General features: G+C 44.3%; 1 protein-coding gene across 3 annotated transcripts in view; it reads right to left on the bottom strand.

Annotated features, from left to right (window-relative positions):
• Positions 1-2,852: 2,852 nt before the first annotated feature.
• The window catches only part of LOC134861524 (transcription factor HIVEP3), a 35,931-nt gene continuing 11,256 nt past the window's right edge, over positions 2,853-27,527 (bottom strand). Inside the window, exons 2-11 of one of the 3 annotated variants that reach the window (XM_063878792.1) lie at positions 21,000-21,045; positions 19,842-19,892; positions 12,807-15,120; positions 12,251-12,540; positions 9,687-11,753; positions 9,279-9,424; positions 6,107-6,282; positions 5,847-5,948; positions 4,500-5,119; positions 2,853-4,387 (exon numbers count right to left, since the gene is read on the bottom strand). In XM_063878792.1, the coding sequence (XP_063734862.1) occupies positions 3,746-4,387; positions 4,500-5,119; positions 5,847-5,948; positions 6,107-6,282; positions 9,279-9,424; positions 9,687-11,753; positions 12,251-12,540; positions 12,807-14,793 (6,030 nt within the window). In that variant the 5' untranslated portion in view covers positions 14,794-15,120; positions 19,842-19,892; positions 21,000-21,045 and the 3' untranslated portion in view covers positions 2,853-3,745. The remainder of the gene's footprint in view (positions 4,388-4,499; positions 5,120-5,846; positions 5,949-6,106; positions 6,283-9,278; positions 9,425-9,686; positions 11,754-12,250; positions 12,541-12,806; positions 15,121-19,841; positions 19,893-20,999; positions 21,046-27,527) is intronic. The other 2 variants (XM_063878793.1, XM_063878791.1) reach the window with 2 other exon arrangements.

Genomic DNA, 27,527 nt, shown 5'->3' with positions numbered 1-27,527 from the left:
TGGGATCACCATTGTCGTCATTGCGCCCTTCAGGGACTGAAAAGCGAGCAGCCAGTAAGGTTTGCTCAGCTTGTTTCACTATAACTTAAGGTCCATACGTTCAAGAGATTTTGTTCACCAGGCAGCATAAACACAGAGGTCTCCTCTTCTCTAAAGTCAAACAGGCCTGAGATTAAAACCATGTTAAAAATCAGCGATTCCTTTGCTGATAAATCAAGATCTAGATTTCAAATCTTACATCTGTTTAATATATAGAAGGTGCATTATAAAAATGTGTTTTAAACTGGATAGAAAGTCCATTAATTATAGCTTCTGGTAGACAACCACAATGCTGATGACTGCCTGAAGAGAATACGACCAAATAAAACAGAGTGTTACGTTGATTAAAATTATACATTTATCTGGTTTTAGAAAAATTGTAGTAAACTTTTCAGATAATATTAAGTACACAATGCAACACATTTAATGACATCTGCCTAATTGTTTTGAGATACTTGAGATATTTGAAAACACTACTAAATATATACCAAACTTCAGCTCTCAGTCTGTTTCCACATTTTTCCTCCCAGAGTGCCATATAAGAAGAGACTTAATATTGAGTTATTGAGGATATTCTGTCATCTAATTCATAATCGTCTAGACTCCGGTGTTTAAGGGGATCACAGAGTCCTCTCGGGTAAATATTTGTGGAGTGAGATTGCCACATTGTCTCACACTGGCAAAAGTTTTTCATCACATTCTTGCGGCCACCAGAGGTTATAGGTTGAGTTCCCTCAGGAGCACAGATGTGCGCCCATCCACAGGCATCACATCACACAAGGCAGTCTCTGAAAAATGAATAGCAAGTTAAAGTAAGAGTCTGAAAGTCTATTTTTAATTCAGACAATGTGTCTGCCAGCCTCGAAGCAGGTATTTCTTTTAATTAGCAAGCTTTCCTGCTCAGTTAACTCCTTAACATATCACTGTCCTCTAACTGCTGTGTTGTCAGCACAGGGCTTTCAAAAGGCAACAAAGATCATTCACTTAAGACTATTTTTATGTAGGTGTCCAAAATGCAAGTGCCTCCCTGTTGCCTCTTTTGTAACATGCTTTTATGGAATGTCAAGTCACAGCAGCAATAATATTTTGGCTTCTTGTCAACAAACTGGCTGGCTGTGTTCGAGTCAGCTTTACGTATTCAACCCCTCGCTGTGCTGCTAAACATAAACACAGTGAGAATGAATGGAAAACACTGCAGGGAAGTGAGTGATACAGTTATTTGAAAAAAGTTTGACATTCCTAGATTTTGCATGCGACACAGAAAATGCTTTAAATAGTTACGAAAATGTTATGATATAACTGATACTGATGGAGGGTTTAACCTTTGTAAAATCAATATTACCCTTTGGAAGTAATAAAAGTGTGTGTATATAATAAAAATGGGCGTTGATCTGGAAACATAGAATGACTTTGCATTTGATCTCATATAATCAACCACACCTTCAGGGATTTATATACATGCTGTCTAATTTCAAGTCGAGCTGATAAGGTGAATTACTAAGGAGGGGAGTGTGTGACCCTCTTGACCTCAATCAAAACTAAAACCATGTCAACCAGAAGGCCAACAGTGTTTCCACAGTCATGTTTCAGAGCCCCGTCTGTGCATTTCATGTCAGCTGTGTGGAGGAGTAACATATTTTAATGATTACATGAGTGTTGGGGGTTAGATAATGGTGGTTGGTACTGTTACAGAAGGTGTTGTTGCTCCCAAAAGACAGAAAAGCTATGTAGTTTGTAATGACAATATACATTTATGGTATTTAGTTTTCAATGTACTGTATTTTTTTTACCTTCTTACCACATGTGACAAAAAAAAGGATGAGAATCATATAACATGGATGTAACAGTCACTACATGTCATCTCTACTGGCAGAATTAAGACAGACACTTGCACATCACCACCATCATCAGAACAACAACTTGAGGAATATCTGTTGTATAATCCCTACAGCACAATTAAATTGGATGATGTATGCAAAGTCATTCTGTGTGTTTGGTCATCCGCCTCTGGGTTTTAGTTTATCTAAATATTCTTTAAGTCATCTCTATGATTTGTAAATCCAGGGAGGCAAGTAAGAAGACACATTGTAGTCATCAATTTTCTAAGCTTGATCTACATAATTTTCTTTCCTGCGTTAAGGACAGGGGAAAACTGTTCGGATAATCTTTCAAACTGTCTTTAAGCATGGCAGTAAACATTTTTCATCTGTGAACAGTTGAGTGCTTTTTTTCTGTCAGATTAAATCGTAATTGTCTGTTGTATTAGTCATATCATTTACCTTTTCTTTCAGGTTAGCTGTAATCCCTCCAAGCAGAAATAACAACTCACTTGAAAACTTGAATGCTTTAAGTCCTATTAAGAGACATTGGTGCACTTCAGCCTCTTATGGCCAACATGAGTATTACAACAACAAGAGAGATTTGAGAAATGATCATGGCTTATTTCACTTGAGAGAATGAACAAAAAAGGAAAACACAACTTTCAAAAAGAACTGACACGATTTGAAACCACAAGCTGCACCACAGAGAAGGTGAAAGACACAAAACTGACGGCCTCGTAGTAAAACTGAGTCACCAACACCTGCTTGTATTCTTCTGAAAGCAGGAAGGTTTATCAAAGATTGATGTTTAATTTGTTTCACTAATCTGTGGTTGATAACATGAGACACTCATTACACATGTATACATTTAATATATAATAAATATTTGTCCTTACCTTCCCCCTCCGCAATTAAACATAATTATGGTACAAAATCTATTAAAGAAAAAAAAACATGATACGTAAATCGAAGAAAGGCACAACCTCAAATCAGTCTGGTGCATTTTTTTATTTCTTCAATGACTAGAAATGTTGCTGTGTGAAATCTGCAGGGCACTTAATCCTCCGGTACCAGCCAAATGCAATCCCTCATCTTTGTCATCAATTCAAGTCACATGAAAATCATGGAAAAGACACACAGATGTAACAAAAAACATCCTCTTTCCAATAGAAAAAAGTAAAAAAAAAAAAAAACTTAAACAATGATCCTTGTCATCAAATAAAAATAAATAAGGAGCGCTCTTCCCTGTACAGAGATATATTCTAATCTAATATCCTTTGTAATAAAAAATAGAACTTCAGTGCAATTCCTTTGACACGCTGCTCCTTGAATACCACCACCGATGACTCTGTTACCTTGGCATTAAAGCAATGGCCTTCAGAAGAGAAACAATCAAAACACCAAATATTAACCCCTCATAAACACAAAAAGCGGATATAAAATTTCACAGCCTTCTCTTTGTTTATCGGTACTGTACATCTTGAAACATAAACCTGGACAGAAAAGGCACGAGTAACAATTTGAGTAATACTGGACAAAATTTGGACAAAAATGGAATTATTTTTGATTAAAGATTTGGTCATTTACAAATGTATTCATATTCCTTTTACACATATTTAAACACACATTAAGATTACCAGTATCAATAAAGGATAAAGGAGGGATATATTTTTTATATATATATAATTTATATATATAGATAGACAATATTTTCACAAAGTAAAAGTGCATTTGTATAACAAACCTGAATGTTGCCCAAGAACAAACATTTAAGTTAACAATAGTATTGAAAACTGTATAAAAAAGAAGCAATAAAAAAAACAAGACTAGTGTAGCAACCAATAAAGCAAAAATGGGATGCGTGGCGCATCAATGTGTTGACAAGGTTAAGTGTCTGTTTTGGCTGAGTCCCCTTTAGCTCCCACCTCCACCTGATCGTCACCAGACCGAGGTTCCTCCCCCTCCAGCTGCCATCCAATGACACTTGAGGCTGCAGGGGCTTCCCGACTGAGGGGTGCTCCCGAACTGTCTCTGACGCAGTGTTTCGTGGCCTCAGAAGCAGGCCTGAGAGTCTGGGCGGAACTGTGTGAGCTGCCATATTGCTTTGAGTCCGTGGTCTCTAACTCTGTGTTTAGTGCTGTGCTTAGAACGCACCGCCCCGACTGGCTTGTTCCTGCTGCCTGACGCTCCGACCAGTGCACGTCTCCGGGAGTCCTAAGCCCTTGAGTTCTGGGGGTCCCGCCCCAGTAGGATTCAAATCTAGCCAATGATGGACCCTCTATGGGGGGAGACGTTGGGGACGAGGGGGTGGTAGGATGGGAACGAGGTCTGGCCTGTACCATTTGGATCCCTCCGATGGGTATCATGAGATATGGGAGCTTGGCTTGTTGGGAGTGCATGGGAAGGTGGCTGAAGATGTTGTCAGTTGTTTGGAGGCCAGGATAACCTTCACAGCTGGAGTGCCGGAAAGCAGTTGGAAACAAACTGGCTTCTGTTGGTCTCTCTGCTGCAGCTGCGCCTCTTCTCCCCTGCAGAGGGAGCAAAAACTTCATCATTATATTTCAGGGACTTGCTCTGTAAGTACACAGGTTACTGTACACTGAGGAAATACATTGTGGGGTGATAAGGAAGAAGACTTACCGTTTTTACGTGACTTCCCATAGTTCCAGGGCTTTCCCACGGCAGATATCCAGGGGTCCTGTGCTGTAACCTGATCGGTCGGGGAGGGGACCGGGCTTGTGACGACCGGTAGAAGTTGGGCGAAATGGGACGAAGAGGAGAAACGGGACAGATGGTAGATGGTCCTCTCTCAGGGGAGGGTGAGATGTGTCTGCTGGGCGAGGACAGCTCCAGGCGGGGGGAGAGGCTGCTGCTGGGGGAACAGCTCTCACTGCTGGGGGAGAAGGCCCTCGGCGATGCCTTCCAGCCCCGCCGGGAGAACAGAGCCCTCCTGCTGCCTGGAGAAGCAGCCCGTCTGTTGGGCCAAACTCCCCTTGGACAGGCTTCCTGACTTGGGATAGGGCTGAGGCCAAGGGGCTCTGGTTCAGGGGTGTCGTGCTGCGAGCGCCTACTGCAGCTGGAACGCCCTCCTGTTGATGGGTTGTTGTCTGACGAGCAGGAGGAGGGTTGATCGTCATGGGACTCTGCTTCCTCATCCTCATCGTCATCATCGTTGTCGTCATCATCCTCAGACTCCTCCACGTCAGAAAACTGATGTTCCTCCTGTTCCTCTGCGCCACACAAACGCTCATCACTTCCTGCTGTTTGTGCAAAAAGAGAAACATGAAATGATAACCCTTTACATCCATTATGAAAGTCCTGTACTGAATATACAACGTCGTGAATACAAATCCTCGCACAAAGAGACACGAAACACATATTAACCGAACAATTTTCAGGGACAAGCACAATGGGTTAGGACAGCGTACTGTATCTTTACAACAAACCTCACCCACCACCCATCAAACCCATGTTATAAATAGACTGAGCATGAAAAGACCGGAATTAAATTGAATAGCACCATGCCTCTATTCACAAACTATCTCAACAGCCTTGTGAATGAAGTTTAAATGGCACGTCCTTGTCTGTGATGAGTGTAGTCTGTCAGCAAGAAAGAGATGGAGGCGGGCGGGGGGAGCAGGGGAAGGTGAGGGAGTAGATCGTGAGGTGGATAGCTTCGAGGCAGACTTAAGTGTTGAAATGCATTTTGCCATACGCCAGCAACACATCCCTGAGAACAAGGTAAGACTGCCGCAAACACATCTGGGGACTTTGGAGTGCTCTGTATTCCTCATTCATTCATCTTCCACTTTTTTATTTTTTCTTATGCAAGGCCAAAGGGAGGAGAATAGAACAAGTCGTTGCACAAGCTGTCAATGCGGAGCAGCTATATTTCTTCAGAGGCAGAAGTTCATCCAGCAGTGTACCAATATTTCTCTACAGCGGATAGGAAATATGTGAGATTCCTTCCCATCCCCTCTTAAGTACCTGTTTCCTCGCTCTCTGGCTCGTCCAATGATGACTCAGATACTCCCATAGCCTGGCATTTCTTCCCATGAGCCTTTGACTTCATGTGTTTAGTAAGGTTCCCTAAGAAGGAAAAAGAAAATCACATTGAAATGGACTCAGTCTGGGAGAGGAAAATTAAGGTATTGCAACAACAGAAACCGGAAGAAGCAAATGGCTTAATGTAACAGGAAGAATAGAAAATGAACCATGTTTTTAGTAACTTTGCATTGTCTCCTTACCTTTGGTTTTGAAGGCAAAGTTGCAGTGTTTGCAAATGTACGGACGGACATCTGTGTGCGTTCGGATGTGCTTTTTCAGCATGCTAGGCTTCTTACAGCGAATGCCACACTCTCCACATATGTACTTCCCCCGGCCGCGACCTCTCACGTAAACATACTCTTCATTGGACTTATATCTAAGAAAGAGAGAAAGAGAGAGAAGAAAGATAAGAGGTTTGATCATCAAAAAAACACAATCTAGGAAAACTTTAATTTACTATATAGCCCTGATTTCCCTTTGTGGTACATTTAGGAGCTAGATTCAGAAATACCAGCTTTTTCATTGACTATCCTTTGTGAAAGGTATATTATTTGAATACAATTGAAAGACATTTTAGAGCCTTAGCTAGCTAAAGGGGTTTAGCCTCTGGGAATAACAGACAATTAAGGCTGTAACCTGAGGTCCTATAAAAAACTTGAGAAGCAGATGTCTGTTAATAGAGATTAGGTGATCATTATTTTTGACTTTTCACTAGAAGCAACCCCTTTGACACTAGACTCATTGTTTTGGAAAAACATTGATTAGTGAAGCTTCAATAATAATGACAGATGTGGATGACACACACAGCCCACACATGCCAGGGAAACTGGGAAACAAGGCTTTCTCTATGGAGGTGGGTTGGGGAAGCCCCACCAAAACCCCAGCAGCACTGAGTCCCTTGGCTGTTCCCTCCTCTACACCCTGGCCACACAGAGAATACTTATTCTGCTGCGACCGGGCCGCCCTGCCAACAACAGCAGCAGCTAAAGAGAGGGAAGGGAAGCCTGGCTATGGCCAACAACCTAAAATAGACACTATATATAAAAATTAGGCACTGCATTTAGCTCTGGTCCACAAAAAAAACATTGTTTATACTCAATCTCGATGTTTACCAAAAGCCTATTTGTGGATGCAGAGGACCACAGACATTTGACATTTGAAAGAATTGTCCTCGATGAAAAATTGCCCTCACTACTCATGAAGGGACGCACAATATATTCTGGACTGTAAACACTCAATGTTTGTTGACTGTGTTTAATTAAAGGATATGCGCTAAAACTACAAGAACCCAGGCTGTGAATGCTCCCCGTTGTGTAACAGAACCAGCAAATCATAACAAATTGTTACACAACTGTAATATAGTCTCAACAGTGGCATTATGTTGCATTCATTCAGGATCTGCTGACTGTTAACTGGCAAGTATTTCTTGCCACTGCTAAAAATATGCACCCACACTTCAGTAAAAACAAGACAGAAGTCACACTTCACACATTGAGCATTAAATCAGCAGCACGTCTCAACCGACAGTCTGCCCTTGCTGGTGCTGTAGCTTTACAGCCGCCTTGGCAGATTGGTGAAGTGAATAGTGCTTTCAACCAGGGTGTGATTGATTGATAAGGCCACTGAATTTCTGAATAACAGTAAAAGGAAACACTGCAGGTAGATATAACCAATCCTTTTGACAGTTACTGTAAACCCTCTGTGCCTGTTTCACCACTGTGGGAAAAGTGTCATGACAAATCTGCTGTGTTAACCACTCACACCGTGAAATCAATCTGCATGTTTTAACTGAATTTAGAGTTCAGCTTGTGCTCACTAAAGAGGGATTAAAGCTGATGTTCCACGGACTTCTGCTGCCACCAGGAATGAGCAGCTTTGCTTGCTTAATTGCTAAGAAATAAGGAGAAAGCTGCTTTGATCCAATATCTGTTAGCTCTGTAATTTGTTCTTTGGCTTTGTGATACTAATAAACACTAGACAACCCTACATCCCTCTTTTTAAACGGATCTTAATGGGAACAGGATATGATTGGGCAAGTCACCGGAACATAAACAAAGCTGTGCGATGCATATTCATAGATAAGAAAATGATTCTGGATCTCCAGTATTAAATGAATGGCACGCTGTCATGATTTCAAAGGGTTGACTAAAGGGAGATAGGGATAATGAGTGCTGACAGTCGTGGTACAAAACATTCAGGGGAGCTGTACGTATTTGCATGCACAGAAAAAAAACTTAGCAGAGGACACAGAGGAGTTTGGAAAGGAATGAAGAGAAAATATTACATAGGTAAGTAAAAGTGCAAAAGCTGCCAGAGTGACACAGGCAGCATGAACAGACGGAGGAGGGTTGGTGTGATGGAAACAGAGGACGCGAAGAAGGGAGAAAGCTGTAGGCTGTTTATGGATGAAAATGCACTCCCTGGATGTGTGTAATGCGTCGCTGCAAATGATAAAGACTGGTAATTAGTGCCTCATCTACTGTTAGGCAGACAACTCCTTCACACTCAATCTTTCCGCACATTACCAAAAATCACAGGCCTTAAATGTACATGCAGCACATAGCAAAACACAGTCCTTAAAATCCCTTATGCGAAAGCTAAATCTGTTCCTATCAAACTACAAACTGTTTTCTTTTGAAATACTTAATTGGGAGCATTTCATTTTCAATCCATCATTTACTCTCGTAATTCCTATCTATTTTCTTATGTTTGCTTCAATGTAAACAGAGCTGGGAGAACGTTAAACACTACACACGTTAAAACTGGTAAAGAGCAGAGGATGTTCTGGACAAACTCACTCAGATTTTATGGAAAGCACAAATATGAATAAAGGTACTTGCACTCTGTGCAATGACAATAAAGTTGAATCTAATCCCAAATCTATCTATACATGAAAGTGTAAAAAACAACCAGGTTTGATGAAAAACACATGCACATGTTATACAAACATGCCAATCATGACACTGATTGCTGGCAGATTGCTTCATATTGTTGCTCTGTGTCTTCTTAGTAACTTATGCAACTATAAGAAAAAAGGTATTAATTGCATTCTCACAAGAAATGGTGACACATTTTCCCTATTAACACACGCAAACACACATACACACACAACCACTTCTATATCTCCAAATTAACATTTCTAAAACACAGACTTTCATGGCAGCAGAACGAGGAAAAAGCTTGGCTGCAGGTACAAATGAAGTCCCTGCAGGTTTCAGTGCCTCCCATCTGCTGCAAAGATTCTCTTAGCTCTCCATAGTTGTTTTTCTTCCGTCATTAGGCGTCGGTTTGCGACAGAGGACAGATTACTTGTGTAATGAGGCACCACAATTATTTGCAAATATTGAATTTTGAATTAAAAGATGTTCTTACCCGCCGTCAAAGATGCGAACGCGAGGCGGCTCGCTCTGTTTGGAGGTGGAGGGTTCGTCCTCCTCCCTCATCTCTTTATGCTCTTTCTTGTCGGGCTGCTCCTGATCCTTTACTTTGGTGAGGGTGCTGGGTGGGGTGGCTTGTACCTACACTCAAGACACGCATAGAAAAATTCAAAACAACTTAAAATAAAATGTTTAATGTTTTATTGTTAAAAGAGTTCCCATCAAGGTAGACACTGAGTAAAATTGTGAAGTACCCCTTTAAAGAAATACTGTAACCTCAGATAGTTAAAAAGTAAATAGTAAAGGAAGTTTAAGATCTCGTAAAGATCTTTAAAAAAGATCTACAAAGAGTGCTCTACAATAACTCATAAATAAAGTTAGTGTAAATTGTGATCACGTTTACCTCGGACACACGAGGGGTCCTGCTACTGGCAGGGGCCAACCTGCTTTTGGCCGGGGTGGGAGCCGTGGCCATGGTGTACGTCTCCGAGCTGTGCTTCTGTTTGGAGCACAGCAGCGACAACGCCACCTTAGTGCTGAGGCCTGGCAGGTTTGGGTTGTGCGAACTGACACTCCAGGTAGAATAAACAGAGCTGCGGGGGTCCCTCAGGGCGGATGGGTTGGGTTTGACATAGTTCAGGTAGCACCAGTTGACTGAGGCGGAGGTGTGGAGGCTTGGATATGAAGGGGTAGGCGGTGTTATAACCCCTTTATCCAAAACTGGCCCCCCCTCCTTTTTTGCACTTGTCTTTTCAGACTCTTTCTCCCCCTCCTTCTTTTCCTCCCAATTATGTGTCCCTGGTACTTGCTCCGACTCCCCTTCAACGTTCACAGCTTCCACATCTACTCTCTCTGGTTGTTTATTCTCCTCCTCTTCCAGTGTTCTTCCAGGTGTTTTACTTTCTTCTTCCTGAGGTAGAACCTTCTGTTCTACATCCTCATCCTCCTCCTCCTCCTCCCTCTCCTCCCGCTTCTCTTCCTCTTCCTCTCCTGCCTTATGTTGATCCCCTTCCTCCTCCTCTTTTACCCTTTTTTGGTGACGCCGGGCCTCTGTGCTGAGCTCCAGACTGGCTGCAGGAGAGAGCATGCGTTTACTCCCTCCTGCCCCGAGTGGACCATATCCCTCCAGAGATCCTGAGGCCAGCTCGGTGGGCAGCGACAGGGGAAGAAGACTCTTGATTTCTGGTGAAGGGACCTTCAAGTAGGACCTTTGCAGCTTGTCCCGCTCCACCTGGCCCATGATGACCATAGCTGTGCAAGAAATGGGTTCCTGTGAGTAGGAGGAGGCAAAAATCTGGGACAGAGTGGTATACATGGCACTGGCATAGGTAGGTATATGTGTCTGGAGGCGCACTGGCACTACAAGTGACACTACTGGTGTAAGCTGAGCCAGGCATGTGGCAATGATCGGCCGTGGGTGGTGGTAAGAGATTCTTACAAGGGATTGATGTGTAAAGGCAGAAGACATGGAAGAGATGGAGGGGCTGCTCTCTGTAGAGGCCGGGGAAGAAACATGAGCAGTTATTCTTGGAGGAAAAGGCAAGTACACAGCCTGAGTCTCTCTAGTCCTGGAAGAGAACTGAAGAGGGACAATAGCAGGAAGCTGATGGAAAGGTATGCCCAACTGTTCTGCCATGTGGATCTGCGCTGGGTGCAACTGTATAGGTGGAGGGGTTGTATGTGAATGTAAGAAGGCTCTATGGATGATTTGGGTGGACAGTACTTCAGAGATGGCTGTATTGTCGGGGAGTAGCTGGGATAGTGACCGTTGGGGAAATGCCTGCTGCAGAGAGAGCACATTGTGAGAGGGTGGGAAGATTTGTGGCTGTAGCAGCTGCAGGGATTTTCCTGTGGCATCCAAACTGTACCGGGAGCTTGCCTTTGTTGAGTAAAGAGAAGGATGGATGGAGCGGGAAGGACCAGGCTTTGGACTCTCCGCTCTGGACAGCTGATTCGTGCTGGCTCCCTCCTCCTGCTCAGGTTCCCCTAAGGTGGCATGCTTTACAAGGAGACACTTTCTCCTTTCTTTCCAGGAGGACGAGGCAGACTGCTGATGGGAAAGTGAACCATAATCAAATGATTTACTTCTGCCCTCTGAGACCTGCTCTGTCTGTTGGGGACTGGTAGGGGTCTGCTCAGAGGCCGAGCGCCTCATTTCCTTGTGGCTTTGGTGGTGTTGGTAGGAAGTGGATGGCACCATCAACATCTGGGAGCTTTGGCTGCAGGAGGCCCAGGCGGCAGGCTCGGGTCGTGAAGTGTCCTCAAATGAAGCAGAAGGGCTTGAAGTGTGGGAGATGTTGCTCTCTTGACTGGGGCTGCGAGGCACAGACTCAAAGCTAGACTCCCCGGAGGACTGTGCTGCTTCTGCCAGGCGGAGTCTCTTCTTCTTTGGTGGCAGCTTCTCTGCAGGGAGCTGGGCCAGAGACTGGCTACGCTGAGGCCACTGGAACTCCTCCACTCTCTCCATCTCCTAAATCAGATAAATAGTTTACTAATCCAGCATTACGTGTAAGTTGAAGGGATATCGATGGCTCACCTGCTAAACATAGACCTTATTTCCCCAGGTTTCCGGTCTAAGTGACTACATTTTTTAGGTTGGTCCAGTATTGACTTTTAGCCGGAAAACTTCAACATTTAATTTACAACGATATACTAATGGCGACAATCTGTGCAAAATCAATGACGAAAACAATCACTTTTAGTGCACATGCATTGACGGTGCGGAATAACATAGAAGCCCATCGTCGCACATGACAGCTGCAGCTCCGTTGCTCAATACTGGACCACTTTAAAAAAAGATTGTCCCCATTTGCAACTTAGACAAAGAAACAAAATACAAATTTCCCTTTTTAAACAATAAATGTTTCACCTTTAATTTAGGGGAGGGAGAAATCAAAAGTGATGCAACCAAACTGTGTAAAATGTGCAAACAAATATAACCTTATGCTACTTGAGGTAATCATATACCTTGGATGTGGATGCCATCACTGGCGGCGACACAGATGGCATATCAGCATCAGGCTCCACGGTAACAAGGATCTCTGGCACCTGGATGTTAGGCTGGCGGATCAGGCGAGATGTAGACGGTGATGGTTTCTGCTCTGGTTGTTGTGTTGGCTGACTTTCTCGGGGGTCTGGTTCCTGACTCTCCGTGGACATGCTCTCCTGCTTCTCAAAAGAGCTTGTGTGTTGGATGACAGACACACCCTTCCTGTCCTGCTGCGGCTGTTGTTTTGGCTCAATCTGAAAAGAAACACCTAGAAACAAGGCAAAGAAACAACCATAACATTGGTCTACATGCACTTATTTATAGTGTAGTGTCATTTCTCACAGTTGTTCTTTCTTTTAGTTTTCTTTCCCTTACTTTAATGATGTATATGCCGATATGAGCATTTTTCTTATATTGTTGGGCTATTAACATTTCTATGATTTTGAAGAGCAAATAAATGAATGATAGAAAAGAAGGGACGCTAACACAGGATAGTCTTGTTATAATTTGATCTGCAGGGATACATCAACAAACCTGAGAGGGCCTGGCTGTGCTCTGGTCTGCTTGGCACAGGGTTGAGGCCTGCAGAGTTTCCTGAAGTGGCTACAGATCCAGGGCTGGGAGGGTCCTCCTCTAAACTTTCCTCTTTCCTCCTCTTCCTCACCGCCATGGCCAGGGCTCGGAACTTAAAGTGCATCATCATCTGGGGACGATCCTCCCTGCTTGTTTTACTGGCAACCCTGCTCTCTTGTTCCAGGGTTTGCTGTCCTGAGCACATGTCTCTGTGGGCCTCATAGCCTTCACTTAGTTGGAAGTGGGCCCCACACACTTCACATTGAAACAGGCTTGAACTCTTTAGCTGTTGCTGTTGCTGTGGCTGCCTGGCTGAGGAGGAACAAGTGGGGTCAGAGTCTTCCAGCATGAGCTCAGCTCCCAGGGGAACTTCTATGGCAGGCTGGCGCCTCAGCATACGCTGGGCATTGCCAACCCTCATCTCTGCTACCACCGCTTGCTGCTCATCGAAGGACTGGCAGAGACGGTAACCTCCGGGTGACATGGTGCCGCAGCTGGGGGGCTCTCCTTGGCTGGTAGAAGATGGCATTGAGTGGCTTCTTAGCAGGGGCGCCCCTGACAGCTCGTGGGTTCCTGTCGGATCTACCTCTGGATTTTGAAGGTGCTTCAAACCACTGGGGCCAGGGGCTTCCCTTTTCGGATCGAATGCATAAGGATCTTTAGGGGTGGTAAATTTGGGCGACTCCATGCTGCTCTTCCTGGACAGAGAGGAGCGTCTGGGCTTCACACTGTCAATCTCACTGGTGTCCACTACTGCTTCATTAATAGTGATGAGTTTAGTAATGTGTTCTATTACTTGGGTTTTGGGTACAGCGAAAGTAAGGCTCTTTTCCTCCCTTCCTGAGGACAAAGAAAGTGAAGTATGAGGCTGCTGCTGATGGGGACCGCGCTGCTGTCCTCCAAGCCTTCCATATTTACCTAGAATAATTTCTGCATATGTTTTGGCACTGGCACTGGGAGGGCTAACTTGGGACAGGTCAGTGCTACCAGACCCCGAGAAGTAGCCAGACTCTGTGCTGCCCTTGCTGCCGGGGCCCAGAGAGGAAGATGAGGTGGATAGAGATGAAGGAGGGTCATCTGAAGAAGTCTTCGGGCCTCGTTTCCTTTCACTAAGCCTCAGTGCCAGTCTTTGCTTGACAGCCTGAGAGTCTTCAGGTCTCTGGCTCTCCTCTGAGCCTCCCAGCGGCTCCTTACCACCTTTTTTCTGCTGGCCCAACATTTCCTTTGAGGAGGATTTCCTATGTTGGCCCGTCTCTTCTTCAGACTCAGTGCTTTCTCCTTCTGTGTGTTCCTCAGGGTCTTCTCCAACGCCACTGCCCTCTGGTCCACTCAAACTGGGCTCATCACGACTGGACGATAGGCCTGCTTTAATGCGATGGGCATGGGACTTGCGGTGCTTGTAGAGGTTGCTCTTGGTCTTGAATGAAAAGCCACAGGGGGCACAAGGGTATGGTCTTTCTCCTGTATGGGAGCGAATGTGTTTCTGAAGAACGCTTGGCTTGGCACATGGACGGCCGCAATAAGTGCACACATATTTCCCTGGTTTTTGGGGTTTCTTTTCCCCTTTTCTGGGTGAGCTCACTCCTTCTGGGTTGTCTTGGCTGGACTGAGATGGGACCCCATGAACATGTTCACCTCGGTTGGAGGAAGTAGACGGGAGGGATGAGCTTGATGATGAAGCTGAAGAGAAGAAGCTGCCTCCTGAGGGGCCTGCACTGTCCGAATTCTGCCATGTTACCGCTTGTTGCTGCTGTAACCGAAGCAGAAGGTCGGAGCGTTTGGGTTGGCGATTTTGCAGGCGGCCCAAGGCTCTGTGTAAAGGGCGAGGGGTGGGAGACTGCTGGGGCTGCTGAGGTTGGACAGATCCTAGAGAGGATTCAGCTGTCTCATGCTGCTCCTGCCTTCCCGAGCACTCCCCATCAGCCGGACGGCTGGGCTCAGCCTCCATAGAGTGGGGAGGAGGCCTCACAGACACACACGGAGGGGCTCTCAGAGCCTCATGGAGCTAACCGCATGGCAGCTGAGAGGTCAGAGGCAGGGGAACATCGACAACTGTAAATCACAATGGAGGGCCTTTTTAAGTGTTGGCCAAGAGTTATTCAAGAGGACCAAATGAGGCATCATTAAAAGGTGCCCTGGAGCTGCACGGCTGCAGGTAAACATGGATCATGTCTTTGTACAAAGCAGCTCTGCTTCTGTCCAGCCTCAGACATTTTAACAGCCCTCCCAAGGTCTTCTCTGCACCTCCTTTGTTGGTTGTCAAGAGTGTTCGCTTCTGAATGGGTCAAAAGAAAAAGAGAAAAAGACAGGAAGGACTGAGTTATACTTTAATATTGAAGCACATTTTTAGATAAAAAAAAAAGGTTTGATCACAATGTTTAACAGCATGGAAAAGTAATGTAAAAAATGTTTCACTTTGCAAATAAAAAACTGGAATAAAACGCTTTTCTTAGTCAAAGTTAATAAATAAAGTTCCTGTTCTGTTGATAAACAGCTGAGCAAAATACACACAATCTTGTAATGATTATTCAGACTCCTTGACGTCTAACGGTTGCTAAAAAGCCTGCCATAAGAGTTATGGTGGTAGGGCAGGAGGCCAAAATCATTAGTGTCCTATCAAACTCCCTTATTAAAAATTGCCCCCACATATCATAGTATGACAAATACGGTTACATTTCAGGCGTTGTGTTGAGCGAGGTCAGTGTTGTAATGAGCACATCATCAAGGTAATTGCACCATCAACATGTTATTGCTTCTCGTCTGTCCTGGCTTCAACTCTTAATAAGGGGATAGTGTGCAGTGATTCAGGAGACAGTGGCACAGCTGCTGTAAATCTATTTAGAAATGTAAGATGAAGATGTTCTGTTATTGGCATGGTGATCTCAGCTCACAAGCACACGTGTATTCCCACATACTGTACAAACACTTCCTAAAAATTCCCTTCAAATTGAGACTTTGACTCTAAAACAGACACATCTGATTCATATCCGACCCATGACTGGCCCAATCTGTAGGAGTCAGAGCAGCTCAGGGCAGGGAAGACCACAGTGTCAGGGCAAGGAGTCAAAACAAATATTGGAAATATAGCCTATGCTTATCTGATCTGGCATTCAGGCCAAAGGGGGTAAATGGGGGGGGGGGGCTGTTTTCTAGTGGATAAAGGGAATTGACAGCAACTGCGTTTCAGCCTAAACTCTGCCGGTATACAGCCACCAGGGCTCAGTGTTAATGAGGGCTGCTTGTTATGAAGCCTGTTGTGGAAAAACTTTTATCAAGACAGATGTAGTGTAATATTTCCCACTCACACACTACTACAGAGCTGTGTTTATGAGGAGCCAATATAGCTGATCACAGATACTAGCGGGCGCGACAAAATCTCCCCTTTTATCAAGATGTATGTTCTGTAATATTCCCCACTTACTACAAATCCTGTGCTCCGTTTCAGCTCCAGACACAAAATTGTTGTATCACAGCCAATCAAAACACATTCAGGGAATGGATGGGGCTAATCATAACATTTTCACTGAGCAACCATGCCCAACTGCTGACAGTCCCAGCACAGGCTCATCCAGAGCATCAATCATCGCCCAAGACGAAGACACTATTTGCAACCCCCCCCCCTCCGTCCTGCAGATTCTGTCAGACTCTGCAGATCAGCGCTCAATGAAGGAGGACGCTGCGTGTGTTCACCTCACAGCTGTAGATCTCTGTGATGGTGCAGACGGCGAGCACCACCTCTGACATTAAAGAGGGGAGAGGATAACAAGGGGTCGGTACGGATACATAGCCAATGCTGGATCTGACTGAGGTAAAAGATAGAACATGTATGAATGATATTATATGCATATAAAGCAGGGGTAAGAAAGAGTGCAGGATGACGTGAGAAGAAGTGGGGAAGATAGAAAAGACTGAATCAGTGATCCAGTGGCTGAATAAACAGCAGAAGACTGCAGCTCAAGGTGCCAGCGATGGCAAGGCAGCACTGACAGTTTTTTTTGTTTTTTTAATGAGCCACACTTTTGCTCTCACCATATGTCTAAAAAAAACAAAAACACTCTTCACAGTCAGCCTTCATTAGAGCCAGTTTACAGAGGAGGGAAAAAAAGAAAGAGAATCAGTCTTCCTCTTGGAAACAACTTGACAGATTCTCGGCTCCGTCTCCGCGTTCCCCCACATCTGCTGAGGGCAGATCGTCTGTTGAGTGTGTGTGTTTCTTTGATTACAACAGACTTTTACCATCAACACACAGCAATTAGGCAGCACAACAAACCGAATCAACAGCAATTATAATTCATTTCTCTGTTTTCATTTGCTCGTCTTCCACCTTTTCAGCTGTAGAGGAAGACTTTTGTATGTGATGGCAGCCCTTTCTGACTCGAGCTGTTCAGCCAAAGAGACACATCACTCTCTGGAGTCTGCAGAGAAGTGAGATAGAGAGGGAACGGAGCTTGCCAGTGGTGAAGGAAGTTTACTTAAGTAAAGCAGTAATGGCACAACAGTGTATAAATAAGTAGAGGTCCTTAACAAATGTAATTAAAGTACTTAAATTTAAAGTACTCATTCTCCACAAGTTTCAGATGATATGTTGGATTAGTATTTAATGGAAGAATTAATGTGTTCAGTACTTTTATGTTGAAGCTTTTTAATATATACAAGTATTAAAGTACTTGAGTAAATGTATTTAGTTACTGTTACCACTGGAGTTTGCTAAGTTTTTATATCAGATCGTCACAGACAAGAGTAAATCCTTTTACAGTTTCATTTCAGAGATACAATTGGATGAGAATAAAAACAATAAATAAAAGAGAGGGGGTTAAAGATTGGTGTATGGCTGGTTGTGACGTAGTAGAAGAAGAAAAACAGGAAGAACGAGGCTGTGCTTAGAAAATACAAGGATTGAGCAGGAGGGAAAGCACAAGACAATTTGTCCTCCTCAACCCCGCTGTAACTATCTTTGCTCATGTAGTCAGTTATCAAAATGTAAGTTTAATGATCTTTGGCATAGATGTTGATGCAGCCCTTAAACAGGGCGATTAGAGAGTTTTTAAGGTTGGGGAGAGCACTGTTTACATTATTCATGACAGTCTAGACTGCCAGCTCTGAGAAGGGGAAACACATAGTCAGGAACTTGCCAGGAATAAGGAAAGCCTGAGTCTAGCCTACATTAAGCCACACATTCACCCTACAGCACACACACAGTACAGTACTCCTCTCCCCATAGCCACGAACACACAGCAGCCCTGACTCTGCTGCAAGACATCAGACCAGCCAATCAGACGCCTTGCCCTGAGGTGACCTGCATACACTCATCCTCCTGCTGTCTGACAAAGGGGTTTTCCTTTCTCATCATCCACATTCCTCGGAGATGACTTCATCAACGGAAGTTGTTACGTACAACACTTTATTTCTCTTCGCCTCAATAGAAATCAGTTGAGGATGATAACACTTCTGGTGAAGCACACAGGTTATGTCAATTTCTCTCACCTTATCGATGAGCGATCTTCACTCTGATCTATTTTTAGGCTGAGGTGAGAGTGGGAAGCCATTGATGCGGATGTTAAATGCTACTGTTGTTTTGATTGAAGGTATAAGCTCATAACCACAAAGCTAATATTAGACGCAGTTAGGAAACGACAAACTGTGAACACAGGACCATTTCACCCCTCTGGTTTACACCTCCGGTCTGTCATGTACAATTATTCTGTGTGATACTCTACAGAGCAGTCTCATGTGACGGGATTTGTTGTGTGAACTAGTTTCTGGTGTCTGTGCCCAACTTGTGATTAAAAACCTGGTCCACTGAGAGAATAAAATGAGTGAGGAATGTGTGTCGATGCAAAGGTGCTTTGTCAGCAGAAAAAGGCACTGATGCAGGTAACTGAGGCAGCCCTGACTCATGGAAGACCTCGCACACACACACACACACACACCCTGCATCCTTCCATCATCTGTGTCTATTAAGTCCAGTCGTTTCACTCCTCAAACTAGAAATCCCATTAAGAAAAATCAGTTAGATCAGATTCGGCTTAATAAGAGCCACGGTGGCTTTGCAGCAGTTTTACAGTTAAAACTTCATTATCATGCACAGGAGAGTACAGCCAGGCAGATTTTGTGTTCATTTCCTCATTAATACCCAGACGCATTCATGCAGCTGGTAATGACGGAGAAATATAAGGGCTAAACCTTGTGCCCTGAGAACAGAGAAACCCTCTTAAGATCTTTAAAAAAAAACTGCTGTCATATCGCTCCAAATGCACGCACACGCAAACACACACACACACACACACACACACACACACACACACACACACACACACACACACACACACACACACACACACACACACACACACACACACACACACACACACACACACACACACACACACACACACACACACACACACACACACACACACACACACACACACACACACACACACACACACACACACACACACACACACACACACACACACCTCTCTCTCCCCATTCTCTCCTACTGGCGGTAGCCTGGTGCAGGTTCCCATGGAAACCATCCTACTCTGAGCAACGGCAGATGGAGAGGGAGCTGGAGGTCTAAATTTATCTCCCAGCATCCTTTCTGACTACAGACGCACACTGGCAGCAGGAAGTGAAGAGGGGAAAAGCTTGGCTTTGGTGTGCATTGACAAGCTGGCATGACCCTTGACATCTTATAGTGACGAGGTGCTGACCTCACAACAGATGAATAAAAACTGTGCGGTTTGTGAAGGCAGGAACCACAATGAAGCAATACAACATATTTTACTGTACAGGAGGCTCATCAGCATTCCTTTAGTTTAAGGCAAACGGAAAGTTAAACCATAGTACACCACCAAAAACCAAGCTGTCAATCAAACAAATCCTGCTAACCAATCACAGAACCACAGTTTGGTTTAGGAGTAAATGACTGGAAAAAAAACCAGAAGGCGCTGGCGAGAGCGTAAAACCTCAGAGGCCAACACTCATACTCACCCAGGGATATCACTGCTGTCAGGAGAAGCCGCTCGCTAAGGAGAACGCCGTCTGAAAAAACAGCACATACCAGAGCTCTCACTCACTCTCCCTCAGCTCCGTACGGGACGCATCGGGATAACTGCACCTCTGAGGCGAGAGGTTGAAGGAAAGGATTTCACAGGGCTTTGATAAGACTGGCAGTTGACAAGCGTTGCAGTGTTCACTTTGATTAAACACAAGCCAGTGAACTGCAGGTCAATACCGGTCTTTGAATCAAACATGAGTGGGACAGCAGAGCCGGGTAATGCACACCTCAACGGCAGGACAAGACCGCGCTGAGAATTCTTTAATGATATCCATTTTTGGTGACATAATCAACTACAAAAACAAACTGACCACATCTTGGACTACATTGCAGGTTGCCAGGTTTTCCATCATTTATTTGTGGCCAGGACCTTCATGGATGGATATCATCTTTTTTTTTCTAGTCACATAGTTTGTCAATTTCTAATTATATGGTCCAAAATTGGTCTCAGACGGCTTAACCTCTGAGTAGAGAGGAGTTCTATCTTCGGACCCTCTGCTCAGATAAGGAATAAATAACACATTTCAGTTTCAATTCATGAAAAAAGGGACAACTATGGGCAATTTAACAAAGAAGAGGGATCCTGATTCAAATCAAAACGTGTTCTCTTCTTTCAAACTTTAAATACATCCATGCATTTAAATCCTTGTATCACCATGTGCATATAATTCACTTCCCTTAAAATGAGTAAGGTTTTCTTAAGCAGAATTTTTGACATTCACAAACTTAAATCCTTTGACTTGCTGTACAAAATAATAAGGTATCGAACAGTACATTTGAAATAACAAACGATCTTGTGCGAAACAGCTGCAATAACTAAATAGCTCGAAATACTATAACTTGAAATAGCTGACAAGTAAAGTAATGATAGGGAGAGAAAGAGAGAGTGGGCAAGACCAAGGAGAGAGAGGATGACAGAGATGGATTTAAACCCGAGAGGAAGACAGGGAGAGAATGAGTGAGGAGAGGGGAGGGGTGCGTAGAAAGAGAGAAAAAGAGAGAGAGAAAGAGAGAGAGGGGGAGAGAGAGAGAGAGAGAGAGAGAGAGAGAGAGAGAGAGAGAGAGAGAGAGAAACAGACAGTTTAAATTACCTGACAGCGCAGTCTGGTCTTCCCCCTCAGAGACGCTTCACAGGCACTGTGAGACAAGCAGGGAGAGCCAGAGAGTGAGAGCGGATATGACTGTTTGAGTGGGTGTGTTGCTGAGAGAGAGAAAGAGAAAGAGGGAGGGAGAGAGAGACAGGCTGGGGGTGAGGCAACAACAAAAAAGAGTGATGGAGAGAGAGGGAGAGGGAGAAGACAGTGTATGAATGTTTACACTGTACAAATGCAACGGGAGGAGGAGGAAGATGCGGTAGCAAGAAGAAACTAAAAGTGACTCATACTCCCGTAGCATGAGTAACATCTCTAAAAAAAATCCTACCATCCTATCTGAAACCACAGTATGGCATCAATTGTCATGAAACTGAAGTGCACGGCTGCCAAAAACATGCACCTACAGATTCAGGATAAGAACTGATGGATAGGATTACAAACAGGTCTTACTTTGGGTTTTCCCCAGTCACACAGAGCCCTGAGGGCGACTCCTTGCAATTATCACCTTCTTATCAGCAAAGTTATCCTATTGTAGTGGCAGGTTAAAAACATCCCAGCAGCATTCTTCCTCAGTGACAAGCATCTGCCTACATGAACATGTCTCATTTACTTAAATCTTCCAGTTGCAGCCACCGCGCTGCATCTGCAAATTAATTCCAGAGTGGCATCCATTCAAGCAAGCCCCCGCATTACGCAGAACTCGGGTTAGGCCTATCAGCCGTGCAACACGACAGAGAGAGGAGGGAGAAAGAGAAAGAGAAAATTGAGAATGAACGGAGGTCCTGCTGTTCCATAGAGCTTTGCCTCACTGGCAGGAAGTGTGAGTCACACGCTCTAAAATAAACATACTCACACAGCGACGAGCCAGCGCACAGAGCAGGCGGATGGCTGGGCTGCTGATCAGAAGGAACGTGAATCCTTACAGCCTGGCAACACGTGGTGGCAAGTGAGACTCGGAGCCAGATGATGGGTCAGTCTAAAAGGAGAATATGTTTTTCTCCACTTTATTGATTGTATTTCATTTTCCCCTCTTCTCCTGGTTTGGCCCCTTTCCTTTCTCTTCTGATCAGCGTTCCCTCTCTTATTTTATTTGGTCCCAATCAATAGGCGTGTTGTTCAGGACTTGGTGATTACCCCTGGCTCCATCCTGCTGCTGGCTGACTGCTGTAGGGGACTGCACTGGCCTGATGCTGGGCTACTCTCTCACAGGCTGCTGGCCCTGCGAGCCGAGGCTCTGTATTGTGTCTGCCTGAATGTGCTCATTGTCACCCTTTACAGCACGCACCTTCTATACTGTACTTCCCTGCGAGGGACCTTCACCCATCCGTCATCCCTTTGTCCTCTGTTCCTCAGACTGAGGGCTTCTGACGGGAAGGTTGGGCCTGGGAACAACACTGCCACTGTGGCGGTGATTGACAGGAAAGTTGCTCTACACAGACGTAACGATTAGCGAGGCCGGGGACCGGGCTGCTGACACACAGTCTGGTTAGAAACTACAGAGAGCTGGGACGTATTGAGTTGAAAAGCCCTGCAAGTGACAGCAGAGAAGATAATAATGTTGGGCTGCGATCAAAATGGGAAGTGCAACCATCACAAAGGTGCTAAAATTAAGGTTTCGTGATGCTCTGATAAATGTTACCAATGTGCTGCCCCACTGGCCCCAGGCATGTCAGGCTCAAAATATGCAAAGACTTTGTTATTTACAGTAAAGGGAAACAAGGGCTCCCCTGTGGTATGGTCACATGAGGCAAATTTACATACTTGACATAAACACCCACCTATAAGATATAATGCAGAGGTAAGCAACACCTAAAATGCACCCATCATGCTTTATAATAAACTTCATGTTTTTTTGGAGCAGCCGCAGACTATAATTTAGACCAATTGGGTGGTTTGGGCATTTACAGACAACCATACAGATGACATATTTTTGGACTTTCACCCCGTAAAGTGCAGTCCCAGGCAGTAAAATGGGAGTATTCAGAGAGAGTTGTCTCTGTTCTGAGGGCAGATTATTTCAGAGTGTGGTCTTCCAGTAAACTGACCCCTGTCTGTCCATAAGACTGTGGTATTATGATAGAAACAAAACCCATTTAAAGCGGGAGCCCACCTAGTGTATGGAAGTCACTGTGGCTAATTTTTGCTTCTCTTGTTTGTATTTATTTGAAAGACTTAAAAACTTGGGTCAAAGCACACCCAATCTACCCAAATGGGCTGAGTCTTCTTGGAAAGGCATTGCAAGACACTAAATCCAAGTCATTACTCTGGTAAATGTAGCTGTATCATCACTTCATTCTCACCCTCCACTTGAAAACATAAAACTTTTCTTATTTGGCATAAAGCTCCCAAAGTTTGACATGAAACAATGGCACTTTCTACGAGGTAAGGCCTTTAGTTTGAACAAAGGCTAAAGGCTGAGAACACCATGACTGGATGGCACCAGCACACAGTGGAAAAGGACAAATGAGTGTGTGTTATTCACTAATCAAGTAAGCATTGGGCAACTAATGTGATAAAGATTAAGAAACAATGATGCCAAAACCTTACTTTTAGTTATGATTTCTGATTAGGAACTTTGTCTGGATGAATCTGTTGATAACTTACAAAACTATGGTTGAAATAAGTAAATATGGATTAGGCATATTTGAATATAAAAAATGTACATCCAGTTTTACCCAAACTCACACAGGCAGATACGATGCAGCTAGTGGAGAGCAACATGCAACCAGCTGGCCTGCTAATGGAGTTGAGTATGCTAGTCTTTTGTTAATGCCAATCGATAAGTATCCTCGGTAGATGTGATATCTGATCCTGTAAAACACTGAAAGACTGACCACCCTCTGTTTCACTCAGCATCTCTCTCTTTCTCCTCTCCAGGGTGTTCTCTGACTCTCTCCTTTCTATTTTCTCAGATTCTCCGAAACGCATAGAAATTCACAATTCCCCTCATTGCAGCCACTCTCCCCCCCTTTACTTAGTTCTCAATTTCAGCCTCGCAACACACTCTCATTATCTTTTCCTTTTCCACGGTGCTGGGGCATTAATAAGCACCAATGTCTTTATATGCAACAGAGTAAACTTCATGTATATTATGAGGAAGGCTACCAGGAAATCATGGCTCCAGGGTTACTGTGGGTAGTGATTATGGAAAGAGGCCTGGCCCTGAGTAAAGTTTCTGATTGGTAAGTGATATCATATATAGAGCAGATATACCATTAACAATTTGCGAAAGTAGTGTAAATCCAACTATTATGGTTTATACAGTATAAGTGTTTTCAGACTCTTTAGCATTAGACTTCTGACGTGATAAAGCAGATTAGGGAAGGCAGTGAACATTCACACACTCCGGGGACTCGTAGGGAGTTACTTTAAGAGAAGTGAAACAGATAATGTCAAAGGAACCTCATCTGCCCTTGGACAGCTTGACAACAGACATCAAAACCTTCACAAGTGGTATGCAAATGAAATAAAAGGGTGACAAAGCATGGGGGGAGGTGGACAGAGAGTGGATAAATATAGCAGAGAACTGACATTTTCAAAAGCTGTCCTCCGTGCGCCCACAAGATTCAGTGATGCGTGGATGTCAAGAGCACGGCACTAAATCTCCCACGCAGCTTATTGTGCCCGTCGTTCACAGTCGGCTGCTTTGTATTTGCTCTCTCAAGTCATGGTGCAACTGAAAAGAAAGGGCTTGAGGCAGACAAACATCTTCAGCAAAGGTGATTGGAGTGGGGACAAGTTAAAGCTCAACCTCAGTCTTTTATGGTAGGTTGAGGATGGAAAGTTGTGTTTCTATCCAACAATGGAAACCTGATTTTAGATGCAGAGATGGGCCTCCACATGCTGGTAAATGACAACTGTCTGTCAGTAATTATACATTTTAAGACACTTCAGTTCACCCATGTGGATTTCTCCCCAGTGATGGGGAAGCCTGTGCTAGTCCCTCTTCCTGCAGCTGCTGTACTGCATTCAGGGTGAGGCTGCAGCAGGTACAGCGAGCATGACCTGGCGCCAAGCCTTATCGGCCCATCTTGGGAACCTGTGACTTTGTTCAATTGCACCTTTTTAGTTGGAGCTGCTGGAGCTTTCAGAGTTGCCTGCACAAACATGGACACAGGAAGAGTCAACAGGTGGAAGCTCAGCCTGAGTGTGTTCAAACACGAGGACCAGGCCGCAGAATGTATCAACACGGCCTCCGTCCCCCGTCCTCTCTCTCTCTCCCGGCCTGGCAGAGGGTTACCCTTCTGATCAGGGAGTTTACTCAAAGCCAGGCTGGTCCAAGTAATTGCTACCCACAGTGACAAACAACTCCATTCAGCCTAAGTGTCGGTTTACAGTTTACTCTCCCCTCCTCTGCTGTGAGCCCCCTCTGCCCATTCTGCCCATTCTGCATCACTGGCCTGTCAACAGAGGCTCCCCTGACCATCAGTGACTCGTCAGCTGCCCTTCAAACCAAGAGCGATACACAAATGCCATGTGCCATAGCCCAACTTTTTATGTGTTGGTTTCTCTGAAAGTGGAGGTGTGTGTGAGCGCATGTGTTAGGGAGCGAGAGAGAGAGTGCGAGACAGAGAATAACAAGATAGAGGAGAAAAACAGTGATCAGAAATGCGTGGGAGAGACGCAGAGACACAGGGAGAGTGAGAGCTCTTGGACATGGTCATTTCGTCTTCTCAGTGCATGGCTACGACCTACAGTAGTGAGTGACTCTATCTGCCAAGTGAGACAATCTTATAAAAGGCTATCAAATGTGTACGCGGTCTGCAGCTCCCGGGTTGAGAGAGACAGCTCATCAATCAAACACGACAATCAAGTGCAGCTAAAACAGTCTCTTGGTAAATCTGTGTGTGTGTGTGTGTGTGTGTGTGTGTGTGTGTGTGTGTGTGTGTGTGTGTGTGTGTGTGTGTGTGTGTGTGTGTGTGTGTGTGTGTGTGTACAGTATATGTGTGAAATGCTGAATCTACAGAACACATGTCAACCATAACCTGCAGTGAAGGTTGCTTAATGCATTGATATACAGTAGGTTTTTATGTATCTCTAAAATACGTATTGACATAAATACAAAAGCTTAATTCAACAGAATGTTAATGTAACTTATCTCCGGAGTGTCTGGTCCAGATTGGTCCAGATTTTGAGATATCTGGCTGAGTCTAATAATATTATTTAATATCTCTTTCCACACACCCAAGAGATAATTCCTTTTCCTTCCTTCTGCTGACACTGTATTCTTAAAGTTCCTCCAATTAATGAATGCAATGTTTCTAAGTTGTTAAACATTTTTAAAAGCTTACTCAATACAAGATACCACTAAAGCTGTATGGATGGAAATATTGTATAAAGTATTTTCACACAGTTTTATCAGTGTAAGATATTTGTATTTTGACCCCCCCAAATTGTTAAATCATCATGCAGCTTTACTGCGCTGATCTTATCTTTACAGTAACAGTTGTCAACAACAGAGTGCTAAAGATACAGAGCCTTACTGTACTGTAAACACAACGTCAAAAAGGATTAAGGTGTCAAGACGAGTGTCAATACTTGCACGCTGCTTAGTAACAAAGCGCCAGGGACAAGCAAACACTGGCGTCCAATTTCTTTACCAAAACTCTGACTACAAAGAAGTCTGTCAAATAAGTTATTTGCTATATCAACATGAGTTCCAACATTTCAGTACAAAACCTAATAGGGGACACCTTGAGCTGTTACTACATGCCCCTCCTACTTGAAACCAACTGACCAACTTTGCATTAGCAGACAAAAATGTGTCACTGGCTGTAATCATGTTGCTGGGAGGTGCAGTCTAGCAGGTGGTTAGCAAGGGCCACACACTGCCACGTTTCCAGGGTACAGTAACAAACCCATATTTCTGCACATTGCTTCATAATGAGAAATAATCATGTATAGTGTATGAAACACAGACATTAAAGATGAAAATGTTTTCCCCCTTATCAACGAGACCGTTCAAATTACTCTGTAAGGTAAGCAAGCCCCGAGGGTCATGTGACCCACGTTAGGGGAATTAGCGGTGCATTCCTTCAGCTTTCATCACCTCATAACGATCTGGTTAGGAGAAACCCGACTCTGAAAGCTGGCTCGCCACCTCCTTCTCTGTTCCTGCCTCTCCCCACCAACATGCTCATCCTCAGAGCTGCATCCTCCTGCCTGTGTGAGCCTGATCATTTGAATACAAAGCAGAAAAACAAAGGGGTCCTTAAAATAGAGATGCTGTGGCTTTCAAAGAAGCACACTGCAGATATAGAGCCAAAAAATAAAGATATAGTAAGAGAGTTAGAGGAGGAGGCTTATGGCGGGAATGTGAGACACTGTATTGATGTAGGATAGGTGGCTGGATGCATTGATTTCCTGTTAGTCCTCGCCCAGTTACATACGGCTGATTTGTCATCCACTACAGGTTGAAGGACTGTCCCTGACCATGCCTTAAGCCAGGCTACAATGGCTTCCCTGTATGGACATACATACATTGGATCATTATGTTACCTTGTAAAATGTTTTCCCATTGAGTGT

Source organism: Eleginops maclovinus, chromosome 3 (genome assembly GCF_036324505.1).
Source record: "Eleginops maclovinus isolate JMC-PN-2008 ecotype Puerto Natales chromosome 3, JC_Emac_rtc_rv5, whole genome shotgun sequence".
NCBI classification, from domain to species: Eukaryota; Metazoa; Chordata; class Actinopteri; order Perciformes; family Eleginopidae; genus Eleginops; species Eleginops maclovinus.
Note: the sequence above shows the minus strand (reverse complement) of the source record. Positions and strands in the feature narration are given on the sequence as shown.